Source organism: Callorhinus ursinus, unplaced genomic scaffold (assembly GCF_003265705.2).
Source record: "Callorhinus ursinus isolate GAN/ISIS: 27379988/994484 unplaced genomic scaffold, GSC_fseal_2.0 scaffold6, whole genome shotgun sequence".
NCBI classification, from domain to species: domain Eukaryota; kingdom Metazoa; phylum Chordata; class Mammalia; order Carnivora; family Otariidae; genus Callorhinus; species Callorhinus ursinus.
The window spans coordinates 9,374,715-9,398,281 of NW_027397068.1; the positions used below are offsets into that span (position 1 = coordinate 9,374,715).

Sequence of the window (23,567 nt, forward strand, 5' to 3'; positions counted from 1 at the left end):
CATTCTCTCAAATAAATAAAAATAAAATCTTAAAAAAAAACTGTGAAGATCAGTATCGAATCCCAATCAAGCCATCTCCTCCACACCCCTGCCCTCTCATGCTCTGCCACTGAAAGACCAGCCTTAAACCATACTTCAAATTCTCAAGGAAAAATCAGACCTTGCCTTCCCAGACACGACCAAAACTCTGCTGAGGTGTTCTTTCTTACCCAGTAAACCATAAACTCAGCTTTGTTCTATCAGAAGGTCCATTGGTGTTATCTGAGAATACAGCGTTGGACAGGGCAATAGTCTATAAACATAAAGACAAGGAAAAGGAATTTTCCCAAAGTCCAGAAATACTATAAAAATGAACTGAGGGAAATTATATACCAGGCAAAATACGTCCGCTAATATGTCCATTAATAAAAAGGAAATGGGTTTGTCGAGACAACTGAAAGTTTCTGCAAAATTCCAAAAGGGGTCGATGAATTTCAAAAATTCTTTCTGCTGGGCACCTGGGTGGCTCAGTCCTTAAGCGTCTGCCTTCGGCTCAAGCCATGATCCCGGGGTCCTGGGATCGAGCCCCACATGGGGCTCCCTGCTCCGCGGAGAGCCTGCTTCTCCCTCTCCCACTCCCCCTGCTTGTGTTCCCTCTCTCATTGTCTCTGTCAAAAAATAAATAAAATCTTTAAAAAAATTCTTTTTGCTGAAATCTAATGTTGAAGTATTTTATTCCTTTCCTTATTACAGAGCTGTTCACACAGAGGACTCTGAATCAAGAAAAAACAGAATCTCACGTTATCTTTGGAGTTTCCAAAAATAATGCTAGGACAGGAGGCCAAAACGATTGAAAGACAAATGACCAGATTTTAAATTAGATCCTTTCGAATGAAAATTCAAATCCATAATCAATTTCACTAAGTGTAAGGAACACTAATTTCTAAAGGGTTTTAATCATGGCCCAATGACTTTCCAGTAGGATAAAGCATACAAAGCTGTGGGGTGGGAAGGAGGGAAGTAACATTTGCTTTCCAAGATTTACTTTTCACCTTGAGAAACCGATTTGGGTCGCATGGCCGACCCTCCAAGAGGTCGGCCTCAACAGCTCGAGCAGCTCCAAAGAGGAGGCAGGAGGCGGCAGAAACAGGGTTTTTCATGGAATACCCCTCTCGCTGACTGAGGGCTGACCCGGCGTGGGGGTTCCGCTCGGGCCTTCCTTCTGCCAGTTCCCGGGTCCGTACCTGACAGGCGATGGACCTGCGGAAGCCACAAGCCATGTTCGCCTCCACGCAGCGCGCGCCCCAACCGCTGGGCCCGGATCCTCGCCCCGCCCCCTCTGTACGCCCCGCCTATGCGCGCCGGAAGCCCGCCCCGGAGGATTCTGCCAACCAATCAAGAAGCCGCGTGGCCCGCCACTAACCTCTGCCCTGCTGCCGCGAGGGAGCGCGGGAAATCCCGAGTGCGGCTGCAATCCCGCGGGCCGTTGGGACCATGGCCACTTCTTCGGTGTCCAAGGTACGTGGGGGGGCGGACGCCCACTAGACTCAGCCGTCGCCTCCTTCCCTTTTGGGAAAAGGGATGTAGCAGAGGTTACGTAGGCCTCAGTGAACAGGCTCGAGGGGAGGGAGTGGCGGGCTGAGCTGAAACGTCCTTACTCCAGGTGCAGTTGAGGTCAGTTTTGGTCGGGGAGCGAAGACACCGATCTGCCTTAGTTGTTTTGGCTGTGAGGACTTTTAAGTTCTGGTTTGTGGAGGTCGAATTCCCCGAGGATGTGCTCCAATCTCCGTTCCTTTTTCTTCCCCATAAATATTGTGCTCCAAGCACTCCGTTAGGTACGACATAGAGTGGTAAACAAAATAGGTTCAGTTGTCTGCACTCAAAAAAGGCATTTAACACAGATGAACTGATGATAACAAATTGTGATAAGTGTTAGCAGATTGCCCCGGGTCTGCGAAGGCCTTTTGGAGAAAGGGACATTTTAGCTGAGACCTGAAAAGTAAGTACAAGTTAGGCAAAGGATTGGAGGGTAGGGAGACTGTTCTAGCATAGAGAATGACATGCTTTTTGGCCCAGAAGATAGAAATAAAATGACCTATTAAAGAAATTGAAATATCAGTATAATCAGAGGAAGCGTTGTGAAAAGTGAGAATGAAAAAGTAGTGTAGGTGTGTGTGTGTCAGAGGAGATCACATAGACCTCATATAGGCTGCCTAGATGGCTACAGCTTGCAGGAAGACATGATAATGTGGTTGGTAAGAAGATAAACCCTAGAGCTCTATTGTCTAATGTACATTAAGTAGCCAGTAGCCACATGTGGCTATTTCAGTTTTAATTAAAATAAAATTAGAAATTTTCTCAGTTTTACTAGCCACATTTCAAGTGCTCAATAACCACATAAGGTGGCTACCATATTAGTGCAGAGACATATTTCTCCTTCATTACCAAAAGCTCTATTGTACAGTACTGCTACAGACCAAGTAGGACCTTTAGTAGTAGTATGAGTACAGCCAGAAGCCCCCGAAGTTAAGCTGTGATAAAGGTGAGAACGTAGATGAAAAAAACTGCAAAGTCATTTCTCCCTGTGTTAAAACAGTAGATTAGAAGGCTCTACCATGGATCTGATATTTAATTTTGATTAAAATTAAACTAAAATTATGGGAAGGAGTGCCTTCTGAGACTACATATCAAAGGGAAACTTCAAGCCATAGAGCTTAAGTTTATAGAAGATTGACTATGATACTAGGTGCAAATGCCAGAAGAGGTTTAACTGTGCTTGTGTAGCCGGGGCACTGGGGTGTAAGAGCACCTGGCTCCAGGGGTCCCAAACAGACCAGCTTCAGCCCCTCCCTGCTGACAAAAATCCTAAATCGGAGAAATGAGTGGTAGTGAAACAAGAAAGGAGCGGTGTAGGGGACCACCCTGCCCTAGGCATGTGGGGTGGGGTGGGTTGTGTGTGTGTGTGGGGGGGCAGTGGGTGCTTTATGATAATCACCTGTGGCCAACAAAGAATTAACCAGCCCCAAAAAGGAAGTAAGCCGTTGAAGGTGTTATCAATAGAGATGTTAAATGGATTTAAGTTTCCTGGTTAGCTTTCTGTAAAAGACCAACCCTAAAGGCCCTGTTGGGACCCCTCTCACTCTTGAGAGCTTTTTCTGTATCTTCACTTAATAAACCTCAGTTGCTTTACTCCCACACACACACACAAAAGGAATTTATTTCAGTGAAGCCAACACAGCAGCCTGGAGTCTTAAAGACTGTGTCCAAAGTGCTGAAAATACTTAAGGTTTATATGAGGAAAGTGTGGGACAAAGGAGGGCAGGAAGGGTCAGGTTGATCATTGTCTTGGAGTCAGTCATGGGCGGGGTCTTGCTGGCTCCGGACAGTCCTTACTGCTTGAGGGGTTAGTTTCGGTTCCCATCAGGAGAAGCTGTGCGCACCGGATCTTTTGCCAGAGTTAAGAGATAAGCTGGATGGGGCGCTTTGGTGGCTCAGGTGGCTAGGCATCTGTCTTCTGCTTGGCTCATGGTCTCCTGGTCCTGTGATTGAGCCCCATCCATGTTGGCCTCCTGGCTCAGCAGGGAGTCTGTTTCTCTCCCCCCCTCCCCCCGCGCCACCCAGTGTGCTTTCTCTTGCTCACTCTCAAATGAATAAATAAAATCATTAAAAAAAAGCGAGATAAGCTGGAAAGAAGAACTTAATCAGAAAGTTTGAGTTCAAAAGGGAGGTAGTTGCAGTTCTCTCATACTAGTATTGGTACTGTTTTTGTTTTGTGCTTGTGGCAAAGTTCCATAGGTTTTGAGTGGTCTGTCCTCTAATCCTTTTCATTGCATAAGGCTCATATTTTTGTATATCTTGAAGAATTGTGAGCTTTTGTTCAGGAAAGCATTATAATAGAAATGCTTGTATTGAAATGATTATGAAGGGGACCTTGCGTTAATAAGATTCTTTAAGGACTATTTCAGGAGCTCATAGAACTGCATGCTTTTTTTTTTTTTTTAAACTTATGTAAACTTCCTTTTCTGTGTCATATTTTCTGCCTCTTAGCTCTCCTTCTAGACTGCTTCTATCTCAAACACCATGATTTGATCAGCAGTTCAAAGTGGTTAACCATATTACTACCTGCCATACATTAGGATCTATTCTGGGCACTTGTATATCTCACTCCTTCATAGCTCCTTTTCCTTTACTGAATTGCAGGTGGATATAGAAGGGAGGCAATGACAAGCTTGTGGTACTACAGGATTTTTCTAAATGTGAATGTATATTTCAGCAGTTCACTAGTTGCAGATACAGGAGTATAAGGCACAGTTCTTATTTTGGATCCTGTAATCCAAATGGCCACTTTATATTTGCACAGCTTTCTTTAGCACTGTCCTGAGATGACTTTTTCTAGGTATATTTTTTTCATTCTTTCATTTTCCATAAAAATGGGTCTTTAAGAAGCTGTGCATGGTGCATGGCTTTAGGATTGGTAGAATAAACGTAGGACCAGTAACTTGGAGACTATATATCACCAAATAATAACAGGAAACTAAATGTAGCTAGGAAATTACCAGGAAAATTACTTGGCAAGCGTTCATTCCATATACTGATTGCGCTAACACCTGTCCTAGACCCTGAGGAAACAATTGTGAATTATATGCAGTCTGTGCTCTGAAGGCACTCACAAACTACTTGGTGAGACAGACCCGTAAATAACTATGATACACAGTGAAAGTGATTTAAAACAAAGTGAAATAAAGGCACTCAAGTATTGTGAGATCTTAGGGAAAGGAATAATTCTAACTAGAGAACTGGGGACGGTTTCCCAGAGCAGATGAGTAGGACATTCAGATGAAGAAAGGTGTATAAAATGAAACAATAGCCAAATTACCTGTTTCCTGACCAGGTTATAGATACTTGATGTTTAATTAAATAATAAAGACTTCTTTTGAAATGAGAGAGTGTCACTATTTTTGATCTTCATTTTAATGAATAATATTAATGTTCTTTAAGTTTTATAAAAATGGAACCTTTCTGAATTTAAATTTCATCAGCTTATATTTTCTTTGTCTCTTAGATTAGGTCCCTAAGAGCAAAATCATGAGATGCGCATCTCATGGGAAGGAGGAGAAAGAAATGGATAGTGCCCTTGTTGTTTAAGGATTTTCCTGCTAGGGCGCCTGGGTGGTTCAGTTGGTTAAGCCTCTGACTCTTGATTTCAGCTCAGGTCATGATCTCAGGGTCCTGGGATTGAACCCCCTGTCCGGGATCCGCAGGGAGCTGCTTGGGATTCCCCCCGGCCCCCCCCCCGCCCCCCCCCCCCCCCACCCCATGCACTTGCTTTCATTCTCTCTCAAAAAATCTTTTTAAAAAAAGAATTTTCCTGCTATAATTCAGATAGAAGAGAGAGAATTTCTTAGCACTTTAAAGAAATGCCTTTTTAAAAAAAATCCGCTTATCCATAAAATACTTGGTTAATGAGATTTATCTGTTCCTTGGCTACTTTGACTTTATGCTTTTTTCTTTCTTACTTTTTTTTTTTTTTTTAGGGCTGCTTTGTGTTTAAGCCAAACTTCAAGAAGAGAAAGATCTCTGTGCCAGTAGGTAAGATGTCTTAATAGCGAATTGGCTAGATTTCCTCCCCTAAGTCTTGAACTTACCTAACCCTAGTTGAAGTTAGTAATTCTCTTAAGTTTGACTTACTTAGCTTCTTGGTGTAGCTGTTATGTTCCAGAGTATAGTTAAAGGGATAAGGTACATCCTGGACTTTCAATCTAAAAGGGAATCCAACTATACCTTCAAAAGGCAAATTAGAAAGTAAATTTCCCCCAAAGGATATGTCCTCATTCTTCAAAAGAGATTGTCTTAGGGGTGCTTGGCTGGTCAGATGGTAAAGCATGTGACCCTTGATCTCCAGGTTGTGAGTTCAAGCCCCACATGGGGTGTAGAGCTTACTTAAAAACATATATAAATAAAATAAAAAAATAAGGCTAACTCAAAAGGAAATTAAAAAAAAAAGAGACTGTCTTAAAAATCTCAGTGATTTCCTGGGGTGTGGTAGAGAAGTTGACTGCAAAAGGGCAAGAGATACTTTTTGGACCGACGGAAATGTTTTCTAGATCAAGGGAGCAGTTATGTGAGTGTATACTTTTGTTAGGACATACTAACTGTTACAATCAGCATATTTTATCATTTGTAAATTATTTCTCAATAAAATTAAACTTAAAAAAAGATACTGTTTTTCTTCACTTTCTTCATTTTTTCCAGATACCTGTTTGGTGATCATGTTAGGAAGAATTGACTTTTTCAAACAAATCATGACATTACTGTCAGAAAATGTGTATTGTACTGGTTTTCAATTGTAGCTGCAGATTAGAATCACTTGGGGAACTTTTAAAAAAAAAATTGGGGGTTTTTTTGGGTATAATTGTATTTTCACATACAGTTGCAAGAAAGTGTAGAGAGTTTTTTGTACCCTTTACTCAGTAATCTCCAATGGTAATATTTTGGGTAACTGGTACAGTATCACAACCAGGAAACTTAACATTGGTACAATCCATTGACCTTATTTAGATTTCAGCTTGGGGAACTTTTTTAATGCCCAGACCCCATCTCAGACCAATTGAATCAGAATCTCTGGGAGTGGTACCTAGGTATTGGTACTTCTTTAAAAGCTCCTCGCAGGGAAAAAAAATACACAAAATGAGAATAGACCCAGGGAACTCAGCGACACTGTCAAGCATAATAGTTGCATGATGGGGGTCCTAGGAGAAGAGCGAGAAAAGGGGGCAAAAGATTTGTCTAAAGAAATAATAGCTGAAAACTTCCTGAATCTGGGGAAGGAAAGAGAAATACAGATCCAGGAGGCCCCAGAGAGACCCCAACAAAACCAAACCAAAGAGGTCTGCACCAAGACACAAATAAGATGGCCAAAAGTAGTGAGAAAGAGAGAATTTTAAAAGCAAGAGAAAGGAAAGCAGTTACATATAAGGGAAACCCCATACGGCCATCACTGGGTTTTTCAGACAGAAACTGCAGGCCGGTTTGGAGTGGCATGATAAATTCCAAGTGCTAAAAGGAAAAAATCTACAGCCAAGAATACTCTATCCAGCAAGGCTTTCATTTAGAACAGAAGGAGAGAGAGAGTTTCCAGCCATGTCCCTGTCACACACAATGCCATTGGCCTCTGGGTCCCAAATTCACAGTCCAGCCGCCCTCCTGCCCAAGTCAGCATGCACGGCCTACCACCTGCTCAACACCAAGTAAACAAGCCTTCACCTCAGATCGACAAGGGCTCAAGCTGACACTCCCCCTCAAATTCCAGCCCCTGTGCTCAAGTTTGTGCACAAAAGTGGGCATAATTATAACAGCAGAATGAAGCAACCTGAACAGTGACACTAATTCTGTGGAATATATGATGGGTAAAAGGAGTGTGCTAGGCTAAGAACATCTCCAACAAGCACATCAGAAAACAATACGTACAGTATGGTTCTAGTTAGTAAAAGAAACAAACCCGGACACAATAAAACAAGAAGAAATCAGAGAGGGAGACAAACCATGGAGACTCTTAAGCATAGGAAACAAACTGAGGGTTGCTGGAGGGAAGGTGGGTGGGGAGATGGGGTAACTGGGTGACGGGCATTAAGGAGAGCATTGTGATATAATGAGCGCTGGGTGTTCGTGCAACTGATGAATCACTGAACTCGACCCCTGAAACTAATAATACACTATATGTTAATTAATTGAACTTGAAACCTAAAAGCTCCTCACAGGCTTACTATTTACATTCACTATTCAGTATTGTAAAGATTAATTCTGATGGAAAAATTATGATGTGGAATAAGCATATTTATACACTAGCTTTGAATTAAAAGAAAAACTGAACTAAACCATTGTTTGACTAAGGAAATAAAGAACTTGTATTTAATGAATAGGATTTTTCTAAATCATCGCATGATGCAGACCTTAGGGTGTTACTCCTTCAGTTTGAGACCAGCTAGATAAGAAACCTGTGCTCAAAGAGCAAATAAAATGATGGTTCATATTGAGGGGACCAGAGGGTAGAAAATATGATTTATAATAAGAATCCAATTTGTCATTAGCAGAATACACTGATCTCAAGTTCTACACTCTCTTAGACTTAGTCTCAAGGAAACGTGAATTTTTTTGTATTCTCTGCCCCCCCCCCATAAAAAGTGACTGATAGACTTGGAAATAGTGAACAAAGAATAGCTACATTATAAATTATTTTTAAGTGATGGACTTGTGAACATATTTCTTTAATGTTGGAGATTGCTAAACTCGAAGTAGTTCATTTTCAGAGAAAATTCAAGTTTCTTTCCCATTATCTAGGATACAGAGCATGAAATGACATCTAGTATCATTAATGATGATGATTAATGACATCATCAGTGTCATTAGTTATAATGACATTGTTAGCATTATTGAGTTTTTATTATGTGCTAGATTATTCTAAGTTCTTTATATGTGTTCCTTTGTTTAATCCTCCCAGTAAACTATGAGGAATGTATTATGAGTATCTCCATTAAAATATGAGGATACTTAAAACTCTCAATGATAGTGCTAGTAAGTGGCAGAGCTGGGGTTTGAACCCAGTTGTCTGATTCCAGAACCTCTGGTCTAACCATTATTTGGTGCTGTCTCTCATAATAGGCTAGTTTTTGCTTAGAACTTTTTCTGTTGAATTTCAGCTATAACTTACTAAGATTTGTTCAAAGTTTTAGTATTAGTAAACCTAATGTGTATAATTTGAACTTTGCTTTGAAGTACGTTAGTTTTTGTTTTTTTTTAATTGGTCTGACCTAAGACCAATAGATACTGTTTCAGTATGAGAGAATCTTAGAGGAATTGACCCTGATTATAAGACAGATGGTGTAGGAATAAGGAAAACATATCCAGATTTTAGCACTTGCCTTCCCTGGCTTCAATTCTTGAAACAGATTCCCTGAAGAAGTAGGAAGATGCCCAGCATTTTGCCCACCATCTGTCCTCTGACTCGAAGACGCTTGGATGTATATCTAAGAGAAGACTGGTAACTCTCCCTCTTGTCTATGTTCTGTGGATGACGTACATCCATGAAAACGACTAGGCAGGAACTGGAGAGAGAGAGGGAGAGACTGAGATGGGTGGTGGCACTGGCCCTGTAGGAGATGTTCGCACTGAAGTCAAGCACTGTGCGTAGGAGCAGGAGGGAACCTGTCAACAGTGAAAACTTATATTCTGTAGGTCTTCTCAATGCTGATTTTTTTTACTTTCCTGAGCTATAAGTGACAGAGAAGTCATGGTAACAAGTTAAATTGTCCTGCTGCTGTTGTTTCCCAATTTCTGAGTTTCTTGGTTAGTATGTAAAAAATTAATGTATGTAAAAAATGTAAAAAATTAATGTAAAAATGTAAAAATGTCTTGATTTGCCATTTTAACATTTAACATGATGACTTCAGTGTATTCTAAGGCTTTTGATAAATTAAAAAAATACTTGCCTAAAACTCTGTGTCAACTATGAACAGAAGCAGAGTTCCTTAACATAAAAGAGAATCTGTATTCCAGACTACCAGTTAACATAAAACTTGATGGTAGAATGCTAGTGGCTTCTCAGTGAAGTCAGGAACAAAATAGGTATTTTCAGTTATTGAACCCTTTAAAAGTTGTAGTTGTTACAATAAAATACCTAGCAGTAAACAATAAGAAATATGAAAGAAAGTAGAAAACTACAAGGAATGTAGAATATTGATTAAAGGAAGAGACCTGTAGTGTTTTGAATGTAGATTTTCTAACATATTACAAATATTTCTTCCCAAATCAACCTACAGATTTTATTTTATCCAAAGTGCTATTGTAATTATTTTTGGGCAGTGGCAAAATTTATTTGAAAGAATGGCTTAAAATATTTTGAAGAAGAATGATTATGTGCAGTGGTGGTAGGAAGGAGACCTGGAATTATTCCCTGTGTGAATGTACTGCAAAGCTCCAATCATTTAATGATTTCAAATAGTTCAGGACAGCTCTGGGAATAGACTTGGATTCAGTAGAACAAAAGAAGAAGTTTAAAAAATAGCTCCAAGTACATTTGTAAGTACTGAGATAACAAGGGTGCCTCAAATCAGTGGGAGAAAGGATGGATTATTTAATAAGTGAATGTTTTCATACTGAAGGTTAAAGCCCAAGTGTGAGTCATGAAATCAACTTAGTCATAATAGTTTTTTTAAAAAACAGAATAGAAAAGAAAACATTTGCTGTCACATGATAAGTATTGTTTTGTGGGACCTTTGTTTTTGTTTCTGTTAAACATCTGTGTGTTGGCTAATGATGTGAAATGTATACCTTAATGTGGATCATGGTTTAAAAAGTTTGAAAACCACTGGTATTTTGATAAATGGTGTTTTGATGAATGGCAAGCCATTTGGAGGAAAACATTAAAACATATACAATAATACAGACAGACTAAAAGGCTGGGCTAACCTATGTCAAATGAATAAAAGAACAAGAATCATCTTAAGAGTCATTTCAGAGCAAATATATGAAGTGTATACAAGGCTTTCGAATAAAGAGCAAATAATGAAAATATGTTAATATTAAATGTTTATGCCTCAAACCAAATCCATTAAATACTGTTAGCAATTTAAAAGTACATGATAGAAATATAACTTAAAAATTAAAGATGTTTTAATCTTACAGATACTATAGTAAAAATATAAGATAAATAAATAAAATTAAATATAAAGGGTATTGAAGGTTACCTATCTCCAAATATATGTATTTTTGATACATATTTCAGTCCCATTCCTTACTGTGTGACTTTGCACAGAGATTTTCTAACTCTTATTATATAAAAAAGAAACTGACCTATTTCTTTCTGTGTTTTTAGAGGACTATTTTAATAAAGGGAAAAATGAGTCTGAGGACAGTAAGCTTCGATATGAAACTTATCACTTGATATGGCAGCAGATGAAATCTGAAACTGAGGTGAATACTTTTCTTAATGACTTACTATTTCTCTAATAACGTAAATCTCATATTTGTTCTTCCCATCTTCCTTTCCATCATTTTTCAAGACTCTTGATGAAACATAGGTAATACTAGTTTAGTATAATCTGTATATGCTAAAAAACGCTCATGTTCCAAGTATTAAGCATAGCTTCAGGTACTGGAACATACATTTATAATAATAGCTGCCAAGGCAAGGGGCTCTTTACATATCCTCACAACTTTTAAATGGTGACACTCTTCAAATTACCCATTCAGGGACGCCTGGGTGGCTCAGTCGATTAATCATCTGCCTTTGGCTCAGGTCACGATCCCAGGGTTCTGGGATCCAGTCCCACATCGGCCTCCTTGCTCAGCGGGGAGCCTGCTTCTCCCTCTGCCTGCCGCTCCCCCTGCTTGTGCTCTCTCTCTCTCTGACTAAATAAATCTTTAAAAAATAAACAAATAAATTATCCATTCAGTTGTACAAGTAAGAAGTCAGGCTATTTTTAAATTACTTCACTCCGTCATCCTCATGTCCAGTTTCTATGTTCTTTATATTCCAGCTCTGAAATAATTTCTCTGCTATGGCAGATTCATAGCTCTAGGACCAACATCTTGAGTGGACTTGTTTTGTTTGACCAACACGGTGTTGTATGTTTTTTTGTTTGTTTTTTAATGCCTGTGGGAGGGTTATGCACTTCGTTTATTACTGCTTCCCACCACTCTTTATTGCTTTCCACCTAGGGCTTTGCTCATTTATGGATTCCAAGTGACCCTTGAAAGTATTTTGAGTTTGTGGTTTCTAGTTTAGGCCTTCATTTCTTAACCTAGATTGTGATGATCCTCCTAATCGATGTCTTTGCCTTTGATCTCAGACCCCTCAGGCCTGTCACTAAGTCCCTATGGCGCCATTGGCCAAGTTAGAAAAGCCCTCCCTTCAGGCAGGCACAGCCCTGTGCCAGGGTGCAAGGGCTTTCCCACCTCACTGCTGGTACAGCTTCCCCCAGGTCCTTCACAGTGCTGCCTGATTCCCCCTTCTTAACCCTGATGGAATCATGTCTCTCCTTCACATCCCTTCGGTGGTTCTCCCCACAGGATAAAATCCAAACTGTTTAACATCAAGTGTAATTTCATAGGCCTAGCCCCTTGCCTGTTTGTCCAGGCTCATTCCCTACCACTTCTCGTGTTCTTGACGCTTAGCTCTGTCTGTGGTTCCCCAGGTACTTGGTGCTTCCTTCCTTGCTTCCTCTACTCCCCATTCCTTCTAACTTTCTTCTCCATATAATCACCTCCTCCATCACCTGCTCTAATGCTTTGACTCAAATATGTCCCCTCCTCAGCTTAAGTTGGGTGGTCCTATTCTTGGGTGGTCCTGTTCTTCATCATAGCACTTTACCCAATGTATTTTAATTGTTAAATGTTCTTGCTCAGTTTTTTTTGTTGTTGTTGTTTTTTCACTGGTTTAGGATAAAGACTACCTTTCATTTGTAAGGTGGTTAGTAAATGTTTGTTGAATGAATAAATGAGATTCTTTGGTGAGGGAATCCAAAGCACTAATGACTGGAGCTTTAAGGGGAAAAAAATTTTTTTTAATTTCTTCCATCTAATAATCATTTTACATGTAATCTTTGGAATTAATGACAAATTATCTTTCCCAAACTTAGAAAGATGCTTCAGATTACTACTGATAATAATTCATAAAGTTTTGTGTTTTCTTCATAGCAACTACAAGAGGAATTAAATAAAAACCTGTTCGATAGTCTAACTGAATTTCTGCAAAAGTCTTACTCTGGATTTCAGAAGAATTCAAGAGACTGGGGTTGTCAAATAAAACTCAGAGAAATTCCAACTGCTGCTCTCATTCTAGGTATATATGGGTGTATGTTTGTTTGTTTAATTAGTGGTTTTGTTGTTGAGAATAGTGAAGAATAACCTGTTCTGATAGACTTTTTTATCTCTTTTATAGAATTAAACTAATTCTTGTTTGCTTTACATACTTTGAAAACCAATAAAAGTTCTTTATGCTGATCATACATCTGTAAATTAAAGGAAATTGATCCAGGATTAGCTAGCACCCTCCTCAACTTTGTCAGAAAAACGAAGGGGAAATATATTTGTGTTACTCTTTTTAGTTATTTTTTGAGGATATATGAGATTTGCATTTGGTAATAAACCACTGGTGGGTAAATAGATTTGGTTGTTTTTTTAATTGTCTCTTCAGTGGAATTATCTATGACCTCAATTTTATTTTCCCTGTGCTTAGTTTATCAATCTTAGATTCTTTTATAATACTGTATTAATATTAATTGTTTAGAAGGGGATTTGGATGAATTATATATAAACTGCTTTCAAACTGCAGGTGGTAAATTTCTTAGGTACTTAAATATCCATCATTAATGTCCCATTTGAACCAAACATCTGGTTGCAGGATAATGGAAAAAAATTTCTTTGGCATACTAGCAAATATCTTTATTTCTTTTGGAAAGAAAGTTGGATTTATTTGGATTTCAAGTGTACTTTTCATTGCACTTAAAATTTACTATTTATTCAAGGTTTGTTAAACTAGTGAGCACTGAGATAAGGACTTATTTTGTTGTTTAACACTGCCTTTAATACTGTTCATTACCTAAATCTCATTCCTGATGTTCAGAGCAATACTTATCAAAATTCAGTGTACCTACAAAAGTCTCCAGGGGGTTTTAGTAATAAATGCAGGTTTTTGTCAGTAGGTCTGAGGTGGGGCCTGAAACTGCATTTGTAACAGGCCTCCTGCTGGTGCCCATACTGCTGATCCCAGGACGACTCTGAGTAACAACACACAGGGAATGATTTTTATATAATTTTTATTTTATATAATTTTATATAATGTTTATAATTTGAACAGCTTTTCAGCGTAGCCTGCACTTAATTTCAAAATCCTTTCCATTTATGGATGAGAAACTGAGACCCAGTGATGACCGGATTATACTGTTGGGTACTTTGTTTCTCTCGGCCAGGTTATAAGAATTGGAGGTGGAGTGGGGAAAACATAATCAAGAGCAATGGCTTGATAGATTGTTGAGAGCACTGTTTAAATCCCTTCTCTGCCTACTGCCAAAAGGAGAAAAGAAGCTAATGGAAATGTTATATTTCAAAGTCAGTAGTCTGATGAGAACATTTTCCCAGTAAAAGACATTGTTGATTTTTTGTTTGAATGTTAAATAGCTTATAAAGTGAGTCGGTGAAAGACAAATAGACCAGTGTTTTGCTAACCTCCCAGAGTTGTTCAGAGGTGCAGTATCACGATCATAGACCATAATGTGTCTAGAAATATCATTTTGATACCGTAAAAAAAAATCCGTAGTCAAAGAATGCTTAAGCACAGTTGCACATTTTCTATTTTCCCCAAAAAGGTGTATGTCCATTTAAAAATAACCTGCCAAAAATTTTATTTGTTGGCTATCCTAGAAAAAAATTTTTGCTTCTTGGTGGCCTGGATTCTGAACCTTTTGTTTTTCTTCCAGCCAGTTGAAGTTTTATAGTAGCAATTATCAACCAGTTTCAGGATGTTTGCTGTTGGCACCTGCCTAAGTGCCAAAGCACTTTCTAGAGATCACAGATTGTGACGTCAAGGAAAGTATGTCAGTAGAATTTTTTTCCCATGTAGTGGGGAAATTACACTTAACTCTGATAACTGCATGCACAGATAAACTCTGATTTGTGGAAATGAGAACGAGAGGGGCTTAGTAAATACCTAAAGTACCTAAAGTTTTATTAGTTTTTAGGCTCTTCCCTCAGAAATTAGCTTACTGTATACTTTACCTATTGTATTTACTACAGCAGTCATTAACAGTATTAGTGATTGGATTCTCCTCACTTGTTAAGTCAGGGTCACAGTAAGCCTGGAATCCATAGCCCTTATTTTTGAATCATTAGTTTAAAGAGTTCTTTATGAGTTTGACAAAAGTAACAAAATTACTCCTAAGATATTTTCAAGGGTTAACTACATATCCTCAGTAACTTTTTTTAAAGAGAGATTGTGCGAAATACCCTTTCTGACAAATAAGTATTGTGTATGCCTCCAGATATCTATTGTCAATGGCGGTCTCTTCACTTACGCAGTATATTTTTTTGGTTTCTGTTACTAATTATATTTAAAAATATTTTTATTTAGTAATTCACTTGACATGTTAGCCTTGTTGTTAAATTGTTAATAATACAAATGATGTTGTAATACTGATATTATTCCATAGGTGTGAACGTAACAGATCATGATTTAACATTCAGAAGTCTAACAGAAGCCCTTCAGAATAATGTCACTCCATATGTAGTCTCATTGCAAGCTAAAGATTGTCCAGGTACAGAATAAATGCCATAATAACCTTGGTGAGATGTTACAAATCTCTTCTGACCTTCTTTCTCTCTCTAGCTTTTTTTTTTTATCCCTTTTTATTTGTAGGAAGAGCATGGCACTACGTTTTTTGGCAGGGTGAGGTTTATTGCCTATCGCAGTAATCTTGGCTGTTGCAGGACTCTTTGCTACCTTTTGCTTCATTTACTCCAGCCCCACCCCTGCCATATCAGCTTCACAGCCAGTAATAGTCTAGGCATTTTATGAGATGTGTTCCTTAACCCAGTAGAAGTTGAGTAAGTTGGAAAGTTTGGGACAGAGAGCTGAGAATTAAGGATTGGGGATTTGGCAGCTTTAGTCCAACAGAGTCTAGACTGTCTAGGTTCATATTTACAGCCTCAAATCATCTTATTGTTTTACTCTGAAAGACCAGCATGGTAAAAAATAGTCCATCACCAGAGCCAATCTTAGGTATATGAAGCCATTGAATCATAAAGGATGTGGATGCTACGAGAGTAAAATGGGTTTAGATTTGAACTGACATAAGGGCTTTATGTGCTTATATTACTTTCATATTCATAAACTGACTGGAACTGATTAAATAAAAGCCCTTAGGACATCTTTTAAAATGACTCTAAGGAAGGTTTGTAATCAGTAAAATAACTTATGTAAGTAACACTTTTGGTCTCTTTTTTTAGAGGCCTTAAAAACCTTTTGTTGTCTAGTGTAATTTAAATATAGATTGCTTCTTATATAATTTATAATTTTCATGTTTACACATTTGCTTAGGTAACACTTTTATTATGGACAATATACATAAACTTTGGCTAGTGTTAGTCTGAGTTAGTGAAATTTAAATATTAAAGAGAAGATACTGATGAACATTAACAGTTAATATGTTAAGTGTTATGTTAATATTAAGTATAGAAAAACACACTGTACCCAAATGTGTATACTGATTAAGAACTTTCAGCTGTTTCATATTTGTTTTAAAGAGAGATAAGCTTTCTTACATTTTTTACCCATTCTGCAGATATAAAACATTTTTTACAAAAACTGGCCTCACAGTTGATGGACTGCTGTGTAGATGAGGAATCCAAAGAGGGAAGTATTCAGGTCGCCCAGAAAAAGACACATTGTTCAATGGATTCTCTTTCCAGTTGGTATATGAATGTCACACAGGTAAGAGTAAACTGACAATTTTCTCTCAGAAAATTGGCATATGATTGAAAGGCTTAGAATTATATTAAACATAGTACTATTTTGTTCTAATAAGAATATGCTTATGTATTCTAGCTATTAATAGTAGCTGCTTATTTTTCATAAGGCTATTAAAATTTAAAAGTATTTTTTTTCAGTATGCAGTCTAATTCCTGCCAAGTGTTTCAGTTCTTACAAGGCCATCTTATTTGCAGGAGAATGTCATCTAGTGACAAAAACGACCTCAGGAATGGGTTCTGCTCTAGAGTCTATCTCTATGACAGTGGCTATAACTTTAATGTATTATCTCTTAGGTCTCTCAGTATTTGCTTTTGTGCAGTAGAACTGTGCTGCCAGGGCCCATTGTCAACGTAGTCCAATGAGAAATAGTCGTTTTTTTTTTTTTAAAAAAATCCTAATTCCACATTTAGAATTCTTGGGAATAAATGGTCTGTAAGTAAAGTATATTCAACAAACAGATAGCTGACAAGAAGTTCCATTCTACCATGATAGGCCCCAGTGAGAATGGATAACCTAGGTGATTCATGGAGAACTGCACTATAAAACCACAGCTTTAGTTTATGGTGGTGTGTAGCCAGATAGTATGGGGGAAAATACTGCGGTGACATTTTCTGATAAAGGTGTTTGCTGAAGTCAGTCATGAGTGAAGTTCCATTTTTGCTTTATAAGGGATGAAATTGGGTCTAATGCTTACCATAATATCTTAATTTGGTCCACAATTTTAAATTTTCTAGAAATCAAATGTACATTCAGTTTATGTCAGATATCCTTAAAAGATTGGGATTAGACCAGATGATATTAAAGATGCTTTTCAACTTAAGGTTTAACAGTAGCAGAGCAGTGAAGTAGTATTGTTTTTGTGCTTTTTATTTAAAAATACTAGTTCTCAGCTTAAAGTAAAGCAAAGTAAAACATTCTATTAACAGAAAAAATAATCTATAGAAAATCTCCCCATGCTTTTTTCTGTAGTTTTCTCAGATAGCAGAAAATATAAATATTTTATATGAGTTAATAGATTTTACTGAACCTTTTTCTTCTTGGTTATTATTTCCATGTCAGACACAGAAAGATTCTGCAAATAACTGTTGGAATGAGTTTCTCTTTATTATGTGGGAGAAATAAAAGAAACAGCATTACTGTAAAATGTAAAGGGAGATACATCAACATGTGGCATTGTAACATCGTTTGGGTGGTAAGGCTTACTTTTAACTCTTTCTTTTCACAATGGCTTAAAAGAAGACAGACTCAAAAATGCCAAGGAAAAAGAGGACTTCTACTAGTCAATGGCAGTCTCCTCCTGTTGTGCTTATCTTAAAGGATATGGAAAGCTTCACCACAAAAGTACTCCAAGACTTCATAATTATCAGCAGGTAGATGATATATCATCTGGCTTTTACATACAATTCTTTTTATTAAGGAAACATATAACTTTTAACTTGAAGAACACCCTTTTCCAGAGAAAATGAATGGCAATTTAATCCTCATTTTAATACCAACTGGATAGAAACCAGAATGATTTCAAATTCCCTATAATTGCTCAAAGACCTCCTATCAGTTTTCCATTTGCTTTTTGACCCAAAAATGAGATCAAAAGACTAAAGTTGACCAATTTTTAATTAGTATGATAAGGCAGTATAAAATGTAGTTTTTCTCACCAAGGTCATCTCTCTTTCCCATTAAGTGGATAAACTACTCCAGATTGAGATATGTTTGTCAGGTCTTATTTTCTGATACCTATCCACCCTTAGAAGCTCTGAGTTACATATGCTCTCTGAGCAAGTATGTTTTCTAAATAACATTATTTTGTATAATACTTATAGTGAGAAACTACATTCATGGTCTCATTGGATTTTCAAGGCAGTCCTGTGAGATTCAGAATTGAAGTAACTAACCCTATTTAAAATCCAGTGACGGGGCGCCTGGGTGGCTCAGTCATTAAGCGTCTGCCTTGGGCTCAGGTCATGGTCCCAGGGTCCTGGGATCGAGTCCCACATCAGGCTCCCTGCTCAGCGGGAGGCCTGCTTCTCCCTCCCCCACTCTCCCTGCTTGTGTTACCTCTCTTGCTGTGTCTCTCTCTGTCAAATAAATGAATAAAATCTTTAAAAAAAATAAATAAAAATAAATAAAATCCGGTGACATGTATTTCCCATGGTACATTTTTTAGGATACAATTTATTTTGGCCTTTTCTTTTTTTTTTTTTTTTTAAGATTTTAGTTATTTATTCATGAGAGACAGAGGAGGAGAGAGAGAGAGGGAGAGAGAGAGAGAGAAGCAGAGGGAGAAGCAGGCTCCCAAGGAGCAGGGAGCCCGATGCGGGACTCGATCCTAGGACCCTGGGATCATGACCTGAGCCGAAGGCAGATGCTTAACCATCTGAGCCACCCAGGCGCCCTATTTTGGCCTTTTCTATATGTAAACTTGCTTGGTAGTTATAGCTACATTTGCCTAAAGCTATATTGTGTTATAATTTACTAATAAACTTGTAAGTCCTATTTTAATGGTGTCTTTTTTTCCCATTGAAACTAAGATTTCTAGATCCTAAGACTTTTCTTAATGCTAAAACTAAACTGCTTTATGTACTTTAAAAATGCAGAATAAGAAAGTGACAGAAGAGCTCTTCTCTTTTGGAGCTTAAATCTGTGGCTACTTTTGCCATCTAAAGTGAGGAAGAATCCAGGCACTGTACTTCTATGACGGTAGAACTGCATATTGCTGGAATATTGAAATGCAATAACCAATAGGAGGGAGCATGCAAAGTCATCAGCCATGATACAAAGGGCTCAGACCCACAATAGCTCTCAAAGATAGTTCTGTTTTACTCTGTGGAAGTCATTTGTGTTCATCCTGGCAATGCTCAGAATAAATCATGTCCAATAAGTTTGAGTTAAGAATTCAAGGAAAGGATGTAACATTTTTAAATGGTGTCCTTTAAAAATAGGTCTTATATATGTGTAAGGAAAGTTTCCTAACTCTTAGCTATTATGTATGGTTGGGTGACATAGTGTCTGTTCGATACGTGCATAAATAGAATAAGTTAACTTTGAAAGTTTGTGAATTACATGTCACTGAACTCTTAAAAAAGCATAGGCTGGATGTCTGTTAGGAAGACTGTAGCTAGGGCTCAGACTTTGAGAGGTTACATTGAATGATTCCTAACTCTTCTAACACTTGAGATTGTATAACCTTAGAGGGAGGCATTTGATCCCTCTGGACCTCTGTATCTTACGTATAAAATGAGAGGATCTGTTAATAGATTGATTTCAGAGCTAGAATGTGTGGGGAAATAACCATTATTACTTTAACAGAGGAAACTGCGTGACCTAGAGAATTTGAGTATTTGGAATGATATCCTCAGCAGTGTCTTATACCGTACTCCTTCAAATAAAGGTTGTCTTAATTTGAAATTTGGTGTATTGAAATATATTTCCTAATGAAATCCCTTTTATATTTTCCTTTGAAAACTAGTCAACATCTACATGAATTTCCACTAATACTCATTTTTGGAATTGCCACATCTCCTATTATCATCCATCGATTGCTTCCTCATGCAGTATCATCTCTGTTGTGCATAGAACTATTCCAGTCTCTGTCCTGCAAGGAGCACCTGACTACAGTACTTGATAAGGTAAAAAGGAAAAACTCGTACCAGTGAAATAGGATGAAAAGACTGCCAAGAATAGATTATAAATATAAACGTTAGTGATAAATTTCTGCATCTCTGAGTATGATATTGAACATATTTCTTCACATTTTTTTGTATTTAATGATTTTATAGGGTACAGTATTGCCTCCTCAGATAAAATATAGATTTTTTTTTTTTTAAGATTTATTTATTTGAGAGTAGGAGTGGGAGAAGCAAATTCCCAACTGAGCGGAGAGCCCGATGCAGGGCTCAATCCCAGGACCCTGAGATCATGACCTGAGCTGAAGGCAGATGCTCAACCAACTGAACCTCCCAGATACTCCAAGATATAAGCTTTATAAAAAGAATGATTGTATCTTTCTGTATCTACCGACTTATCAGTCATTACTCAATGGAAAATTAGGTTTTTAATAATTTTTAATAGAATTTAATGACTTCCTAATAACAGTAACAATGTTTTGACTCATTTTGTATAAAATAATTTGTAATTTTTAGTGGACTCTTTCCTGTCATTGCTGCTCTTGACAGAAAATAAATACTAACATTTCCTTAGACCTTAGCTCTATTTTTTTTACCTAAAGTAGTATTAGTTCTGTGTTTCTACCTAAATTAGTAATGACCTTTCACAAATTGTTAGACTCAGCTCTTTTAAGGTGTGCCTTATGCTGCTTGTGAAGGTAAACTAATGACAACCCTCCGTTTTTTTTTTTTCCCCAAGATTTTTATTTGAGAGAGAGAGAGAGCAAGAGAGCTCACAAGCGGGGGCGGGGGGAGGGGCAGAGGGAGAAGCAGGGGGCCCGATTCGGAACTCGATCCCAGGACCCAGAGATCATGACCTAAGCCAAAGGCAGACACTTAACTGACTGAGCCACCCAGGTGCCTGACAACCTTCCAAGGTTCTTCATCTTTTTCCCATGAAGGTGGTATCCATTAGTTTACTGATACTTGGGGGAAAATTTTTCCAGCTACAGTATTTAAAATTGCTTGGTTGGGGTGCCTGGGTGGTGCAGTTGGTTAAGCTTCTGACTCTTGGTTTCAGCTCACGTGGTGATCCCTGGGTCATGGGATCTAGCCCCGCGTCAGGCTCTGTGCTTTGCGCGGCATCTACTTGGGATTCTCTCTCCCTCTCTCTCTGCCCCTCCTCCCCACTCTCTCACTTGCTCTCTCTCTCTCTCTCTCTCAAATAAATAATCTTAAAAAAAAATGAAATTGGTTGTAGCCAAATACATTTGGCCTTCTATAACTATGTTTTTGTTTTAAAAGCCTGGTACGACTTTTCATTTTCAGATGTAAATTCTTCACTATAGGCCATTAAAAATTAGCTGAATAATACAAATTCAGCTATTTTATACTTTTTTAATAGACATTTGTTATTTTGGGGTTTTTCATTCAAAAGTACATAATGTGTTATTCAGTAATGTGTATCAAGGGATGAAAAAGAAATCTTATCTGATAATAAGAATTGCCAAAACCTATAGCTTCTTCAGTGGCTTCTGGTAGGAGAAAAGGGATTGTATAGTTAATAGATTGTATTTTTTTAAATTAGCAATTGGGTGGAAGATGATGGATATCATTGATTCTGGAGATGTATGACTAGCTTCTTTTTTTGGTTGTGACTGTTGGATAAATTAAAGTTTTGGTTCATATTTGATCTAAAAAAAAAAGTTTAGCTACTATTATAGTTTTCATAGTTATATGTCATAGTATCATTCTTTGCCTTATTATGTATACTTGCTATTGATGAAGAGTAAAGAAAGACTAATGAGTGTATCCCTCCCCTTTTTATCTCTTTCAGCTACTTCTTACAACCCAGTTTCCCTTTAAACTAAGTGAAAAAGTGTTACAGATTCTGACCAACATCTTTTTGTATCATGATTTCTCAATTCAAAACTTTATAAAAGGACTTCAGGTAAGAAGACACTAATGGGTGTGAAAGTTCATGAACTGATTCTAAATAATTTGCATTAATTTGCATATTCAAACTATTTACCGTGATAAGGCATTTTAAATGGCAAAATCTAAAATAAGTAAATTCAAGTTATATTCTAGATTCTGTCATTCCTTGGTTAAATTACCTTGCAGCAAAATATAGAGAATTACATTAATTAGGATGTCAAAAAGTGGTAGAAGACACCCTCCTTTCCCCTTGCATTCCAGTGATTCTTAATATATGGGAGTAGGGAGAAAGGGACATTTTTTTTTTTTTCTTAAGATTTTGATGAAAGCTTAGATACTTTCTACCTAAGAAATGCTATATATGAGGGATCAGCAAACTTTCTGTGAAGGATCAGATATTAAATGTTTTTGGCTCTGCATGCTACAACTCTGTGGCATACTCTTTTTCTTCTTTTTAAATAACCAGTTAAAGATATGAAAACCATTTGTAGTTCCTGGGTCATACAAAAATAGGTGGGGGCCATTGTTTGCTGTCCCTTGCACATATTTGTGTGTTTATTCATTTATGTTCCTATATTGGGAATACATTTTTACTAAGGTTTCATGAATTGCCAGAAGAAAATTCATGAGTTCAGCTTCATAACATCTGTTCTAATCTAAGAAAGAACCCCGGGGCGCCTGGGTGGCTCAGTCATTAAGCGTCTGCCTTCGGCTCAGGTCATGATCCCAGGGTCCTGGGATCGAGCCCCGCATTGGGCTCCCTGCTCAGCGGGCAGCCTGCTTCTCCCTCTCTCTCTTCCCCTGCTGTGTTCCCTCTCTCGCTGTCTCTCTCTCTCTGTCAAATAAAAATATATTAAAAAATAAAATAAAAAAGAACCCCATTATCCAGTTATTTAAAAGTTAATATTCCTTGTCTTGGCAACTACCTAAAATACCTTAGCAAAGTGTAGTCATTGTAAATACATGCCAATTGTCAAGTTCCCTAAAGCTTGACAAAAACAAGTCCCTAAAACAAAAGTACAGTGTGATAATACCTCACATTTGTATAGTGCCTTAGAGTTTATAAATTATTTCTCACATGTATTTTTCCTCCATATAAAACTGCAGTGCTCTCTTATGGCTAATATGTATCTTTTTTTTCAACTTGACTTTTTTTTTTTTAAAGTTTATTTATCTGTGAGAGAGAGAGAGTCCATGTGCGCACATGAGAGCGGGAGGGAAGGGCCGAGGGAGAAGGAGACAAGTAGACTCCCTGCTGAGTGGAGATCCCAAGAATGTGGGGCTTGATCCCAGGACCCTGAGATGATGACCTGAGCCAAAATCAAGAGTCAGATGCTCAACTGACTCAGCCACCCAGGCGCCCCTTTTTAAAAAAGAGTATTTTAAAGCAGCAAAATATTTACCTTAGCAATATGTGAAATTCAGTGATAGAGAGACATACTACATTTGCCTCTCTCATAACAATTTATTTCATTTATTTACTCAAAAGTATTAAGAACCTACTGTAAGCCAAGAACTCTGCTGAG

General features: G+C 37.7%; 2 protein-coding genes across 9 annotated transcripts in view; one reads left to right on the top strand and one right to left on the bottom strand.

The window, feature by feature from the left end:
* The window catches only part of RARS2 (arginyl-tRNA synthetase 2, mitochondrial), a 57,422-nt gene extending 56,101 nt beyond the window's left edge, over positions 1 to 1,321 (bottom strand). The window contains exon 1 of one of the 4 annotated variants that reach the window (XM_073893593.1): positions 1,224 to 1,321. Coding sequence is in view for 3 of the 4 variants with exons in the window: in XM_025862367.2 (XP_025718152.1) it covers positions 1,032 to 1,139 (108 nt within the window). In the remaining variant the exon portion in view is untranslated. The other 3 variants (XM_025862374.2, XM_025862367.2, XM_073893594.1) reach the window with 3 other exon arrangements.
* A 93-nt stretch (positions 1,322 to 1,414) lies between these two features.
* ORC3 (origin recognition complex subunit 3) overlaps positions 1,415 to 23,567 on the top strand; it is a 59,494-nt gene continuing 37,341 nt past the window's right edge. For 3 of the 5 annotated variants that reach the window (XM_073893596.1, XM_025862410.2, XM_073893597.1), the window contains exons 1-9: positions 1,415 to 1,497; positions 5,514 to 5,568; positions 10,850 to 10,947; positions 12,673 to 12,817; positions 15,183 to 15,287; positions 16,314 to 16,462; positions 17,738 to 17,871; positions 19,968 to 20,127; positions 21,941 to 22,054. In XM_073893596.1, the coding sequence (XP_073749697.1) occupies positions 1,474 to 1,497; positions 5,514 to 5,568; positions 10,850 to 10,947; positions 12,673 to 12,817; positions 15,183 to 15,287; positions 16,314 to 16,462; positions 17,738 to 17,871; positions 19,968 to 20,127; positions 21,941 to 22,054 (984 nt within the window). In that variant the 5' untranslated portion in view covers positions 1,415 to 1,473. The remainder of the gene's footprint in view (positions 1,498 to 5,513; positions 5,569 to 10,849; positions 10,948 to 12,672; positions 12,818 to 15,182; positions 15,288 to 16,313; positions 16,463 to 17,737; positions 17,872 to 19,967; positions 20,128 to 21,940; positions 22,055 to 23,567) is intronic. The other 2 variants (XM_073893599.1, XM_073893598.1) reach the window with 2 other exon arrangements.